The 13,738-nt window shown below is 62.1% G+C and overlaps 1 protein-coding gene across 1 annotated transcript; it reads left to right on the forward strand.

Moving 5' to 3' along the window:
• Positions 1-7,862: 7,862 nt before the first annotated feature.
• RNF208 (ring finger protein 208) lies at positions 7,863-9,298 on the forward strand. The gene has a single exon (XM_084272398.1). It carries the CDS (start codon positions 7,878-7,880, stop codon positions 8,673-8,675), a length of 798 nt encoding a protein of 265 aa, XP_084128524.1. The 5' UTR covers positions 7,863-7,877; the 3' UTR covers positions 8,676-9,298.
• Positions 9,299-13,738: the final 4,440 nt, after the last annotated feature.

Consider the following 13,738-nt stretch of genomic DNA (forward strand, 5'->3'; position numbering starts at 1 on the left):
TTCTGGGCCACCACTGTTCCATTTTGCTTGGGTACAGGGTGTTTTCTACAGGACCTGGCTCTTCCTTGCACTCTCCCACCCCTGAAATGTAGCTCTGGGTCTCTGTGGTCACCTCCCATCCATGCCAGCAGCCCCAGAGAGCTCCAGCTCTCCCCATCAGTCCCTGGCAGTGCTGCAGGACATGACTGTGCTGCTGCAGGGTCACCAGCAAGATGTGAAATCCTCTTTGCCTTGGGAGTCACTGTGTGATCACAGGTGGGGGGAACATGCAGCCCCCGGTGAAGAAGGGGGCTCTGATGGAAGCTGGGGACCCCGCTGGCCCCACTCCCATAGCAGAGTCCACCTCCCCACTTTAAGCATGGCCAGTATGTTGCTCTGGATCTCGTGCAGGGCAGCTTTGACCATCTCCAAAGGTGGAGATCCCACCACCTCTCTGTGCTCCAGGCCAGTGATTGACCTTTGAGGTGAAAAAGCTTTTCCTTAGCTGCTGTAGGCAAATACAGCTGGAATTTCCTACATCCCAGCTTGTGGCTGTGGATCCTCATCTTCTCTTCCTCCTCTCATGAGATAGCTGTGAAGAGCAATGAATTTTCCATGAGTCTTCTGGCAGCTGAGCAACCTCAGATCTGCAGGAATGGAGCTGGTGGGCAGGGGAACAAAGGTCACCACATCCAAGGAGAGATGAGATGGTGTCTCTGGCCCTGCTGCCTTGGTTTCCCCTGTCCCACGTGCATCCCTCCACCACCTCCCTGACCTCCTGTCGTTGGGGCAGCACTGGCAGGTGGGTGCCCATGTCACACCAAGGGCTCACAGAAGTGGCTGCAGTATTAATCTCTGAACTAAATGAGTAGTAAAAATACTGATTATACCCCTTGGGATCTCCTGGGGCTTTAGGAACATCCATAACAAGCCTGCCAGACCACCATGCATGTAGATCTGTTGTGCCATGGAGCTTATAATTCTCCTGATCTCAAGGTTTTAAACCACTTTGCAGATCTTCTGAGCATCACCCATCTCATGGTGGAGTCCCTGTAGAGGACTGCAAGCCTTTAAACAACCACATCCAACCCCTCATCAGTGGCTTAGGACTGTGCTGCAAGAGTATCAATGGTCAGCTCCAGACCACCACCAACCCACACGATTCTGTTGCTTCAAACAGCAACCAGAGCAACCAGCTCTGCAGCAGCTTGTTGCATCCTTAAGCAACCAGCTGGCAACAAGCAACTCCTCTGGTTTCTTGGCAGATTTTTTAATAGCATCCTTCCTCCAAAAGGGTGTTTGCTCTGCCTGGGCAAACTGCACAGCCCAGGAGCTGCAGAGAGCTCCTGCGAGAGCTTCGGTGGAGCTGCATCGTGGTGTGAGAGCTGCCCTGCTTTCCACTCCTGTTGGTGTCTGTGCTGGGCTGATGTGGGATCTGATGCCACCTCAGCCAGGCCTGGAGGGTCTAAGCCTGGGAGGGTGGAGGTCACAGAGCTTGAGGGGTCCCATCTCCTGATTCTACACTGGGAAGAGAGACAGTCCTGCAGGGATGGAGCATGGCACCTATGCCTGGAGCATCTCCCCTGTGAGGAAAGGCTGAGGGAGCTGGGGCTGTTGAGCCTGGAGAAAAGAAGACTAAGGGGGGACCTTATTCATGTTTATCAATACCTTCAGGATGGGAGGCAGAGGCAAATGGGCAGCCCCTTTTCAGTGTCTGTGGGGACAGGACAAGGGGCAATGGCTACAAGTTGGAGCATGGGAAGTTCCACACCAACATAGGAAAGAACTTTTCCCCAGTGAGGGTGAGGGAGCCCTGGGACAGGCTGCCCAGGGGGTGTGGAGTCTCCATCTCTGGAGAGATTCCAGCCCCGTCTGGACGCCGCCCTGTGCAATATGAGCTGGGGAGCTGCTTTGGCAGGGGGGTTGGACCCCATGAGCTCTCCAGATCCTTTCCAACCCCAATTGTAAGCGAGCAGCTGGACAGCCATGCTGATGCTGGTTGTTGCAGATGAGGAGGAAGAAACTTAGGCTCTAATTATCCTCTGGCATCACCATTCATCTCAGCAGAACTGCAGCAGAGACCGGCCGGCAGCGTTACATCTCCCAACACATCTGTAGAGCGAAGGTGTGAAACAGATCCGCTCGTGCTGCTGGGAAGCTCTGCAGGAAGGAGCTGTGGGCACACACAGGTCGGTCCCAGCAGGACCAACACCAACCTGACCTCCAGGAACTGCTCAAGTACAAGAGCAGAACTTGGTTCATCTGCATGGCTTGAAGCACAGCCTCCAGCAAAGCTGCTCCTGAGTGTCTGTCTGAGCAGAGCTCCACACAGGATGCAGGGAATGGTGAGCACACTTCAGTTTAGGAGCTCCCTCCCAACCCAAAGGCATGTGTGACCTGCTGGAAAGGCCTCAGAAAATGGTAAGTCAGTGCTGTTTGCAAAACCAAGACCAGCGTGCTGTATGACATCAGCAGCACTCCGAAGACACACTGAGAACATCCACAAGCAACCCAAGATGTGTATTTATTGTAATGCACAATACAATGGATGTTCATGGAAGATAATGCAGCATATAAGCCTAGATGTCAAAGTGAAGTGGTAAAGCCAGGGGTAAGAGTACAGACAGACACAAAGGAGAGGTGAGAGTGCACTGCAGGGGCTGGGATTTGGTAGAGATGTCACTCAAGAGTGCAGCCATGCCAGCCCAGGTGAGGATGAAGGGTCTGGGCTTTGAAGGATGAGATTGTCTTCAGTCTGGGGTGGAAAACTGAGATCTTGGTGGACCAACTCCGCAAAGAAAAGGGGAGACTCTGCACCTCCACAAGCATGCCTGGGAGACCCCTGTGAGTCCCACCGAGCACTCACTTTGGGATGAAAAAGTGGGACCAAAGCTTCTCTTGCACAAGACTCAACTAGTGACACCTCCACCAAGGACCCCATCAAGCCTAACATAAGCTCTGGGAGAAAAAGAAGTGCCAGGCTTTGGCTCAGGCTGCGACCTGCTGCCCAAGTACCTGAAGGAGAGGTAGGGACGTGCTGCTGTGCCGGCACAGGGAGGATCCGGTTCCACATCCGCCTAGCACACGAAGCAGAGACCAGCAGAGCCACTGGGACAACATGAAGATCTCCAGCATCTTGGCACAAACAGGCTCTTATTCAGCAGAAAAGATGCCTGGTATAATTTATGATGATTTTTAACTAAAGCTGTTGCTTCATTCATGGACTAGCAGCGTAATGACGCGGTGTGGCTGGGTCAGCACGGGGATGCCACGCCAATTAATAACACCAAATGGCTCGTGCTCACTCACTTCCTGCAATTCTCCTGGCTCTGGCAGTTCAGGTTCTTGCTACTTGTGTCCAGAAGCAGGAAAATGAGTAAATCCAACCCAGAGGGATGGGGAAGGTTAAGGGGAGCTCCCAGATAGCACTTTTAGGGTGCCAACAGCAACAGCCTCCCATTGGTTTCAGAGGGAAGCAGATCAGAGAGTTACACTTAGAGGGACAAGAGGCAAAGTCACTGCAAAATCCCTTATCCAACCAGAAAACAGAAGGTTAAAAATACAACTGCTAACGTTGTCTCAGGGGAACGTGGATTTCCAGGCTGGTGGGTGAAGCTGAGGTCCCGGGGGAAGCCACACTCTGGGGTCAGTCCAGCCCGGGGATGGAGGGTGGCTGAGTCCTTGGGGTGCTGGGAAATCCCTCTGGGCCAGGCATCTGGGTGAGGTTTGTAACATCATTGCCTGAAGCATGGATGGTCAGGTCATCTATGGGATGCTGAGAGAGCTGAGCTCCCCTTGGGGCTGCCAGTGGGGCTGCAGACCTGTTGGGTGTGAGCTCTGTGCAGTGTCTGTGTCCCCGGGGGCCTGTGATGCTGTGAGCACAATGCAGCTGGGGGGTCAGCAGGCAGGTTTGGGCAGGGTAACAGGCAAAATCCTGGGGCCAACTGATGAGTATAAAGGGCTTGAAAGCAGCAGTGGGCAACACGAGCAGAGAGACCCCAGCAGAATCTGAAGGAGCCCAATGAGCAACCCCCAGCAGTGAGGCTTTGGGTTTGGGTGCACATATGCCTGGGTCACTGCCACCGAGCGGGCTGTGAGCTCTGGGTTCAAGCATGACAGGGGTCTGGGAGGGATTTATGGGGGGGTGGCTGCCCGTTTTGGCTGCCTGGTTGTGCCTCTCCACACTGGAGGCACCAATGGCAGGGGGAGAGGGCAGCCCCCTCTTAACATCTGCCCGGGCACGGCAGGAGCCAGGGAACTCAGACCAGGAGTCAGGATGGCACGATGGTGTCCCCAGCCTATGGGCAATGTTTGCCTGTGCCCGTGGAGGGTTTCACACCAGCTGGGCCCAGCACCACAGGGTGCTCCTCAGGGCTCTCCAGGACCTGACAGCATTGCTGGTACCCAGGGGTGGTGTGACCCCCCACCCCAGCCCTGCTGAGCCCACCGCAGCCCTCAGGGACCAGCGAGCCTGTATCCCACTCCCCCTCCCCAGAGCTCAGCGGGAATTTGGATGCTCAGAGTCAGGTGTTGACCTCGGGGGGGGGGAGGTGGGTGTCTCTGCTCCTGCAAGGTTGGTGGGTGGGGGGCTGTGGGGCAGACCTGGCAGTGGAGCCCCCCTGGGACACGGTGGGGTCACAGCTCCGGTTCAGGCGTTGGGCCGTGGGGTGTTACCGGCGTTATGGCCCTTCCCGGCCCTGAGAGCTGCAGGGGCTGCCGGCCGTGCCCCCACCCCCCCTCACCCCACCCCTACCCCTCCGCTGCCACCCGCTCCCCAGCGCTGGCCCCAAACCCGCTGCCCCCGGCGCAGCATCGCCCGCGCCGCGGAGCCATTTCCAGCGGCGGCGGATGCTGAGTCACTGCAGGCCCCTCCGAAACACCTCGCCGGGACCCGGCCGGGGCGTGTGTGTGTGTGTGGGGGGGGGAAAGACGGAGAGGGGGGGACGACGCGGGGTGGAGTGGGGGGGGGCTGCGAGCGGCAGCGGGGCCGGGGCGGGAAGGGAGCGGAGCCGCAGCGGGGCGGCGGGCGGGGGAGGGGGTGCGGGGCGGGTGCGTGTGTGTGTGTGCGGGGCTGCGGCCGGCGGGCCCCGGCGCTGCTGAGCGAGAGAAATGTGAGCCGGCTGCACCACTGCGGCGGCACTGCGGGCGCCGGGCGGCAGCGGGGCGGGAGCGCGCAGGCAGCGCCCGCGCCCGCCGAGCCCCGCGGGACAGCGCGCAGCGAGCCGGCCCCCCGCCTGCACCTGCCGAGGGGAGCGCGGGGTGCGCAAAGCCGCGGGCCCCCCCCCCACCCCGCAGGCAGCCGGCCCGAGCCGTCGGCCGGGGAGTGAGTGTTGCATCAGCCCCCGCGCCGAGCGGGGGCTCCGCGGCCGGAGGAGGCGGCGGGGGGAACCCGGGGGAGGGCGAGCGGAGCCGGCGGAAGGTGCCTCCCCGGCGGCGGCGCTACCTGCCGCCTCCTCCCCCCCCCCGCCACCCCCCGCCCCGGCATCTGGTCCCCGCGGAGCATCCGGAGACAAGAGGAGCCGGCGGGAGCCCGGCGCCGCCAGCCCAGCCTTTGTAGCGGCGGAGCTGCTGGAGGAGCCGGCGGGGGCCGTGGGAAGCGGGACCGGGAGCCGCGGCCCGGCCGGGAGCGGCGGTGGAGACCCGCCAGCATCTCCGGGGAGTCGGCACTCTGCGCGGGCAGCGCCTGCATCCCTCTGCCTTTCAGATAACCTTTATCCGCTCGGGCCTCCGGACCTCTGCGGGGCACGGAGCGGGCTCTGGAGGCTGAACCGGGGACGCTGCCGCAACGGGATCTCCCGGCCGGGGCCGGGGCAGGTAACGACCGTCCCTTCTGGCCGGGGCTGCCCGGGGGGCATCACCCTCGGGCGCGCAGGCGCGGGTGTGCGGGTGTGTGTGTGTGTGTGTGCACATGTGTGTGAACATGTGTGTGCAGTGCTGCGTGGCGAGCGTGTCCCCGCGGCGTGGCACGGCTGCGTGGGGCTGGGGGTTGCGGCGGGAGGTCAGTGAAGGAGGTGGGGGGGTGGGGATGGGGGATGCTGTGTCGCCCCAGGGTTGATGGGGATGCGGGGTGTGATGGATGAAGGGGTGTGACGGCGTGAGCGTGGAAACGCGGTGGCCGTGCCCGGCGGCTGCCTGGCAGCACGGATCGCCGTGGCCGTCGGTGTGCTGCGGGTGAGTGTCTGCACGAGACCCGTGGGCAGAGAGCCCCCTAAGCGGCTGCCGTGCGCAGGCGGGGGGGGGGGGGGGGGGGGGTAGGGTCTGTGCGCTGCCTGTGGGGTGCAGGACGTGGGGTGCAGGATGTGGGCCCGTGATGGGGGATGCAGATGCGAGGCCTCCCTCCCCAGGGCTGGCATAGCAGGATGCTCGCAGCACCCCGGTGCCGCCAGAGCAGGACCCCCAGGATACCCCCACTGGGGTCGGGTGGAGATCCAGCCCCCCCCCCCCCCGCCACCCCAGCTCTCAGCCTTCCAGAGCTGAGCCCTCCCCTGGCCCCTCGCTGTCCCCAAGGTCTGCTCCTGCAACCAGATGGCCCCCACGGGCCCCCTCCATCAGGCCTGGCAGGGCTTGCTGGAGCAGGCATCCCTCTAACAGGATTTGCGGCATGATGGAGGAGAGCAGCTTCGCCCTTCTCAGAGGAGAGACAGGCTGTCGCTGGGGCAGCTGAGGGAGAAAATGGCCACGGGCTGACTGCCCGCTCCCCACCTCCTGCCCCTAAACGTGGCCTGTCCTCTCCAGAAGCCCCGGGACAAGGGCAGGGAGCTGGGAAGGGGGAGAGGAAGCCAGAGGGAGGGATAATAGCAGGGACAGATCAGGAGCAAGCGATGGAGGTAAAAATAGATCCACCGAGCAGAGGAGGGGCTAAACATGAGAGAAAATCCTGAGTGGAGGCAGGCTGGTGGGGGAGCCCCCCCGGGAGGGGCCCTGAGCCCCAGCAGGGTGCAGGGGGACCTACCCTCCTGGCCCCATGGGCAGAGGGGGGACCAAGGACCCTGCTGCCGAGGAGATGCCTGGGGGGGAAATACCTGCCTGCTCCCACTTCCGCTGGCCCAAAGTGCAGAGGGATGGACAGGACCCGCAGGGCCGAATTGCCGGACGCAGGCAGGCGTGCATCCCAAGGGAGCGCTGCCTGCCAGCAGATCCCTGAAGAGCCTTGGATCCAACCCCTTCTTGCTTTTCATTTCCAGCAAGCACAAAGCTGAGCTGGGGACAGAGGTGCCGGGGACGACGGGGACAAGGCGCGTGGCAGCCCTTGCACTAGCCAAGGTGAGCTGCCCTCCAGCGTGGGATGCTCCCCCAGCCCCTGCCCCGCGGGAGCTGCCGGTGAGTGGGAGAGCCGGGAAGTCAGAGCAAAGGAATTTGCAAACACATTCTTCAGCGCCACGAGGATCCCACTGCACGTAAACAGGAATAAAGGCTGGGCGGAGGCGGGGGCCAGGGCAAGGCGGGGGCTGCCCCTGGTTTCTGTGGGGCACCCCCAGACTCACCTGCCCCAGGCAGCACCTGACGCCACGCTCCCCAATTTACCACCACGGTCTCCAATCTGCTGTTGCCAACTGCGGCCAATCCGGCACGGGAAGTACCAGTGAAGGCAAAGGGAGGGGCTGCCGAGTGAGGCCAGAGTCACGTTAACATCCCAGCGAGGCACTGCCGGAGCCGACGCTTTGATCATCTGCCCAAGAGCATCATCCAAGGCGGGCAGGATGCCGCTGTGAGCCCTGCCTCCCCCGGCCTCACACCTGCCACCCTCGGGGCCGGACGGAGACACGGGGCACAGGGGCCATTGGCACTGCCCCATCTCCCCAGGATGCTTTCCCATACCAGGGTCTGCTCCCCATGCTCCTGCTCCACAGCCCGATCGAGATTGAAAGCTCAGCAGGCTGCCAGCATGTTTTAGCCTCATGCAGGCGTCCCTCGGAGACCCCAGAGCAGTGGACAGTAATGTGAAAACGATACTCATGTCGTGTCTGAAAGGGCAACAGGTCATCATTAAAATGGAGGCGATGAAGATCATCCACCCAGAGAAATTTTCGGAGCTGCAGGCGTCCCAGCCGCGCTACGCACCGGCCCCCCGCCGCGAGCCGCCCCTCGTCGCCAAGCGTGCGTGGCCCTCCGAGTCTGAGATCATCGTCAACCAGGCATGTGGGGACATCCCTGCCCTGGATGCCACCCCCAGCCCCCTGCCGCTGCCCCGGACTCCCCCCCTGCCGCGGCGAGAGCGTGGGTACCAGAGCCAGCGGAAGGGCAGCTCGGAGGTCTGCTACCACCGGCAGCCACCATCGGACGAGGTGATCGTCAACCAGTACGTGCTGCACCCCTCAACACCCTGCGAGCCCCTCGAGTGCCCCACCTGCGGCCACATGTACAACTTCACCAACAAGCGGCCCCGCATCCTCTCCTGCCTGCACTCGGTGTGCGAGGAGTGCCTGCAGATCCTCTACGAGTCCTGCCCCAAGTACAAGTTCATCTCCTGCCCCACCTGCAAGCGCGAGACCGTCCTCTTCACCGACTACGGGCTGGCGGCGCTGGCCGTCAACACCAGTATCCTCAACAGACTGCCGGCCGAGGCCCTGGCCGCCAACCCCGTCCAGTGGAGCAGCGACACCGACCGCAGCTGCTACCAGACCTTCCGCCAGTACTGCGGGGCCGCCTGCACCTGCCACATCCGGAACCCGCTGTCTTCCTGCACCATCATGTGAGCCCCGCGCCCCGGCAGCGGCAGGTGGGCAGGGAGGGGACGTCGCGGCGCCGCGGCTGGTCCCCAGTCCCTCCTTTGCCAACAGCACAGCCCGGGGGTGTTCTGATTCTCGCTGCAGCCAAGGACGTGGGACCAGCATCCTTGCCGGTACTAGTGGGGGGCGATGGGGACGCTGGGACCTGGCGGCAGCCCCCTACGCCCCGCTGGTGCCCGGGGAGAGGGATGTTGGGATGGGTAGCACATCCACCAGCACATCCAGGGGCTCCAGCTTCCCCCATCCTGTGGCGGGTGCCACTGCTGTGCATCGATCATCCCACCGTGGTCCTTCCCTGGGCACTTCCTCCTTCCTCTCTTCCTGCGGCTCCTGAGAGCGGACGCTGGGTCCTGTCTGGAGCAACACCCTCCCCATCACCTGGCGGCAGCGGCACAAGGAGCCCTGGAGCTGCATGATGCCAAGCTGGGTCACCTGCCCGGCGCGGGAGGTGAGGACAGGTCCCCAGCTGCTCTCCCCCCACCACCACCAACCCCTCCACCCCCCTCCTGCCTTCTCTGTAAGTTATTTGCCAAAGCTTTCATCTGGGTGGCCAAGCCACACGCCCGAGTTGTTGTAGCCACGCCAAGCCACTGCGCCGGCCCCTCGGTTGCGAGCAGACAGGCGGCCTGTTTCCTCTGCAGGCCCTTGAGGAAAGCTCCACTTTGTCCTCGTTTTGGAGGATTCTTGTTTTTTTTCCCCCACCCGTCCCCGGCCGCTCCATCCCAGGCCACCACACATTCACAAAGGCATTGAGCTGTGCCCGTTCTCTGCCACTCCCTGTAGCGATGCCCCGTGGGATGGCTCGAGGGGGTGGCACAGGGTCTGGGACTTGAGGGGTTTGGCTGGGCAGGGAGGCAGAGGTCTGGCTCCTGCCCACCAGTCCCTTCCCTGGAGCAGCACCTCTGCTCTGACCCCTGTGTGCAGGGGCTGGCAGGGCAGCAGCACCCCCTGCTCACAGTCTTGTTTTCTCTGGGGCACCTGGAGGGGAAAGTTTGCTGCCAAAAAAAAAAGCAAAAAAACAAAACAAACCTAAAAACATAAAGAAAAAGCCATAATTAGCGGGTGCTTGTGTGGGGCTGAGCAGCACAGCCTGGCACAGCCACAGCACCGGGCACACGGTGCCTGGTCCCAGGGCTGAGGGGCTGGGGGAGCCGGAGCGGCCCCGTGGCCCCCCACCCCCTGGTACTTCTGGAGGGAGAGCAGCCCTTGGTGCTGGGTGAAGCCCAGCATCTGTCCAGGGAGTGGGGCCACACCGACCCCCTGCCTGCCCAGAGGGAGCAGTGATGCTGCGGGCACAGCCCCCAGTACCACCCTGCTGCTGGAGGGGAAGGGGGCCGATAGTGTTTCTGTGTCGCTCTGCCAATGCCTCCCGCTGCTGGTTGTGATGATGATCATGTTTTATACCCGGCCTTGTTCGAACCCCATCAGTCTCCCCAATAAAGATTATATTGGAACGAACAGCGAGCCAGAGTCTGGGGGGGGGGGTTGTGCTGCTGCGGGCAGGAGCGGGGCTGTGCACCAGCCAGGGTGCTGCACCCACCCCTGCTCAGTTCTTGGGGCAAAGCAGGGGGCAGATAACCAGGGAACGGCTTTTCCCTGGACTGACACCTCCAGCCTGGCTCTGCTGTGGTTATGTCCCCTCCCTGCCCAGCCCCTGGTCCCACCATACGTGGCTGGGCACCCTGGGGCACCCTGCCCATCTTGGCCAGCGGTCCCCAGTCCCAGTGAGGGTTCTTACATGCTGGATAGATGTCCCGTTCCTCCCCCTGTGATGAGGTGTATGGAGGAGGCTGTGCCAGCCTGGCACCTGCTGGGGAAGGGAGCTGGTGGGGGCACAGACAGCAGGATGGAGCTGGGGCTGTGCTGGGTGGTACTGGGGTGGCTGCACCCGTGGCCCTGCCACACTCATGGCAACTCCACACTGTCCCCAGCTGCACACAGGGACAGCCCAGGGACACAGCACACATCTCCCAGCACCAACAACCAGTGTCTGTGGCAAGCACCTGCTGCCTGCATGGAACAGACCCCAGGGCTGCTCTGGTGGCTGGACAGGCCACTGTCCATCTGGGAGAGCAGCAGGGGCAGCCCCAGGACAGGAGCTGTGCACACAGGCTGGTGGATGCACAGCGGGGGGATGTGGGGTGGGGGATGTGCTCACACAGGCTGTATGTGCACACACACAGCCCCCCAACCCAGCACTCCCCCCTGAATCTTGTTTCTTTGGGAGTTCCTGCCCTCTGCTATGGATGCAGCTCCCAGAGCATCAGCACAGCCCCAGCTCATGGCCAGGGGCTGGGGGCAGCTCCCACCCAGGGGTACAGGCAGTGTGGGGTGGCTGGGGACTCCCCAACCCCCAGGAAGGGGGTTCTATTCCTGGAAAATGAAACCACATCCTATTCCCTGGGTGCTGAGTTACAGCATCAATAATGCAGCTGGTGCCATCCTCAGCCCCAAGTGTGCCGCAGCCATGACCCAGCTCCCAGCCCTGCACCCACATCCTCCCCATCCTCGGGGGGGGGGTGTGTGGGGGGGTGTAACATGTGGCTCTGGCAGCAGCACTGGGGCTCCCATTGGCCACAGTGACCCCCAGTGAGTATGACAGTGTGGTTCCTTGGGGAAGCTGGGGCAGCCCCATTCCAGGGCGAGCATCTCCATCACCCCAAAGGCTCGTCCCAAATCCAGGATGAGCAGCTCCTTCTGTGGGGACCCAAGCAATGGGGCAGCTGGGCAGAGGGGACGGTATTTTTGCCCTCAACACATGAATTTGCCCTTTTTATTACATAAGGATGAAGGGTACAGTGTGTCCTACCTCCCACCCGGTACCTCTTGGGCACAGAGTAAATTTAAAACTGCTAATTTGATTTTGAGTTGCAATTAAGGAAGAAATGAGGCCTTTCAGGAGTGAGCACTGGGTGACAGCCCATTTCTCCAGCCCTATTAACCTCGAATGAGCGCTCGCTGGAAGCGGGGCCGGGGTGACAGGGACAGTGGTAGAGTGCCAGTCCTCACATGGTGGCTGCAGGGGAATGCAAAGACTTTCAAAGTCACTCTGGCTTCCCAAGCCCCAAAACTTGGCCCTGAAACACAGCCACTGAGACCTTGCTGAGCTTTGTGTGTCTGAACTGGGTTTTCAAAGTGGTCCAAGTCCCCTTCACCACTTGAACGTGGATGGGATGTTGCTGCAGGAGCAGGTTGGGATGTGTGTGAGCAAAGATGCAGAGAAATCCTGGGCGAGCTGGTTTTAAAACCTCTAGATTGATGTCACATCTGTCCTGGGCTGGGATGAAGCTCAGGGTTCTCATGGTGGGAGAGAGGTGGGAGGTTAAATGACTCCTGGGCACGACCCTTCCCCAGATGCCCTCAGTTTGGATGTGGGAAGGCCAGGGGCTGGCAGCTCTGCCAGTCTGGGGACAGCCTTTGGCACGGGTTCAGTGGGTGATGTTTCGGGGCTGTTCTCCCACAGCCGGGCTGGGTGGTGCTGGTGGTCACAGGGGGCTGAGGGCAGCCCTGGGCTCCTGCTGTGATGGGTGGGCAGAGCCAGACAGCATCCTGCCTCTCACTGCTGGGAGGTTGCATAATGGGACCAGTTCCCTGTTGGTGCAGAGTTGTGGGGGGGGGAGGGACCAGGCCCCAGCGCAGCTGAGGGGTTGAAGGCTGCCTGGGCTGCGTGGCAGCGGGATGGATGCCAGGCTGGGGAGGGGGGTGACCAACCATAGGGTCTGTGCCCTCCGTGGGGACACACTGATGCTGGGGCTGGGGCTGTCATGCACCCAGAAACCGTTTCAGTGGCGAGGAAACCACTGGCAGCTGCTGCCAGCACCCGGCTTTCACAACGCGTCCTGCCCCGCGGGAGGTGATAACGGGCTGTGGCACTGAGCTGCAGGGCTGCCACGGCTCCCCAGGGCAGTGCTGGCACCCGTGGGCATGGAGGGAGCTGGGGAGCTTTCCAGGGGTTAAGTCCAGACATGGGCTGCCCGCAGGCAGTGCCCCCACTCACTGCCCAGCCCCTCGTTCAAGGAGCTGGTGCCAGCGCTTCACCGGTTCCATGCTGTTCCCCCCAGCTGTGGTCTCTCAGCCTTGCTCCCAGTGCTGGCTGGGGATGGGGGCTGAGCAAGGAAGGGGGGATGCTGCTGGGGACTGAGCAAGGAAGGGGTGAGGATGCCTCCGACCAGAGCTGGCTGGGGATCAGGGCTCCCAGCCTCCTGGGGGAGAGGCCAGGCGCACTCAGTGCATGTGTGAGGCTGGCTGTGCTGCTCATGTCCCTGCTGCCACCCAGGCAGGGCTGGGGACCTGGGTGGGGGGACACTCTGGGCTGCAGCAGGAGAAGCCAAGAGAGAGATACAACCCTGCAGAACCCTGAGTGGTCGGTCTCTGCAGGGATGGGGACAGCCACATCGTGGGGCTGGGGACACCGTGTCACCCTCCCACTGTCAGCAACTAGGGGATGCAATAAGGCATTTGGGAGGCAACGGGGTGTCAGAGGCTTGTGGGAGGGGACAGGGAGGGCTGCAAGGGGGGATGGAGGGAGATGGTGTAGATATGGAGGGCTGTGCTGGAGTCCATGGTTGGGGGGGAGAGGGGTTGAGGGGCTGCAGTGGGGCAATGGGAGACAGCAAGGAGACCTGGGGGAAGGGGTAAGAGCTGTACTGGGGCATGTGTGGTGTGACTGGTGTGCTCTGGGGGGCTGCAGGGGCTGTAAGTGGGGGCTGGGGGCTGCAGTGGAGCGTGCATAGGGAGATGGGGTGCATATGGCTGCTGGGGGGCTGTGGTGCTCAGTGCGGGCTCCGCACTGCCCACGGGGTCAGCCCCACACTGCAGCCCCCCGGCACCCCCAGCCCAGGGGTGCAGCCCAGCAAGGTCTGGAGGGCACATTGTCCCTCTGGGGACAGTTCTGGCCTGGTTTGCCCAAAAAACCATTATCATCTCCCTCCGGAATGCAGAGCAGGGACACATACTGGGCATCCCACATGGTGACAGGGCCCCCCTGGGGGTCTGAGCCCCCCTGTCCCCACAGGCCTCATCCATCCGAA

Source organism: Gallinula chloropus (assembly GCF_964237585.1).
Source record: "Gallinula chloropus genome assembly, chromosome: 18".
Classification (NCBI taxonomy): Eukaryota; Metazoa; Chordata; class Aves; order Gruiformes; family Rallidae; genus Gallinula; species Gallinula chloropus.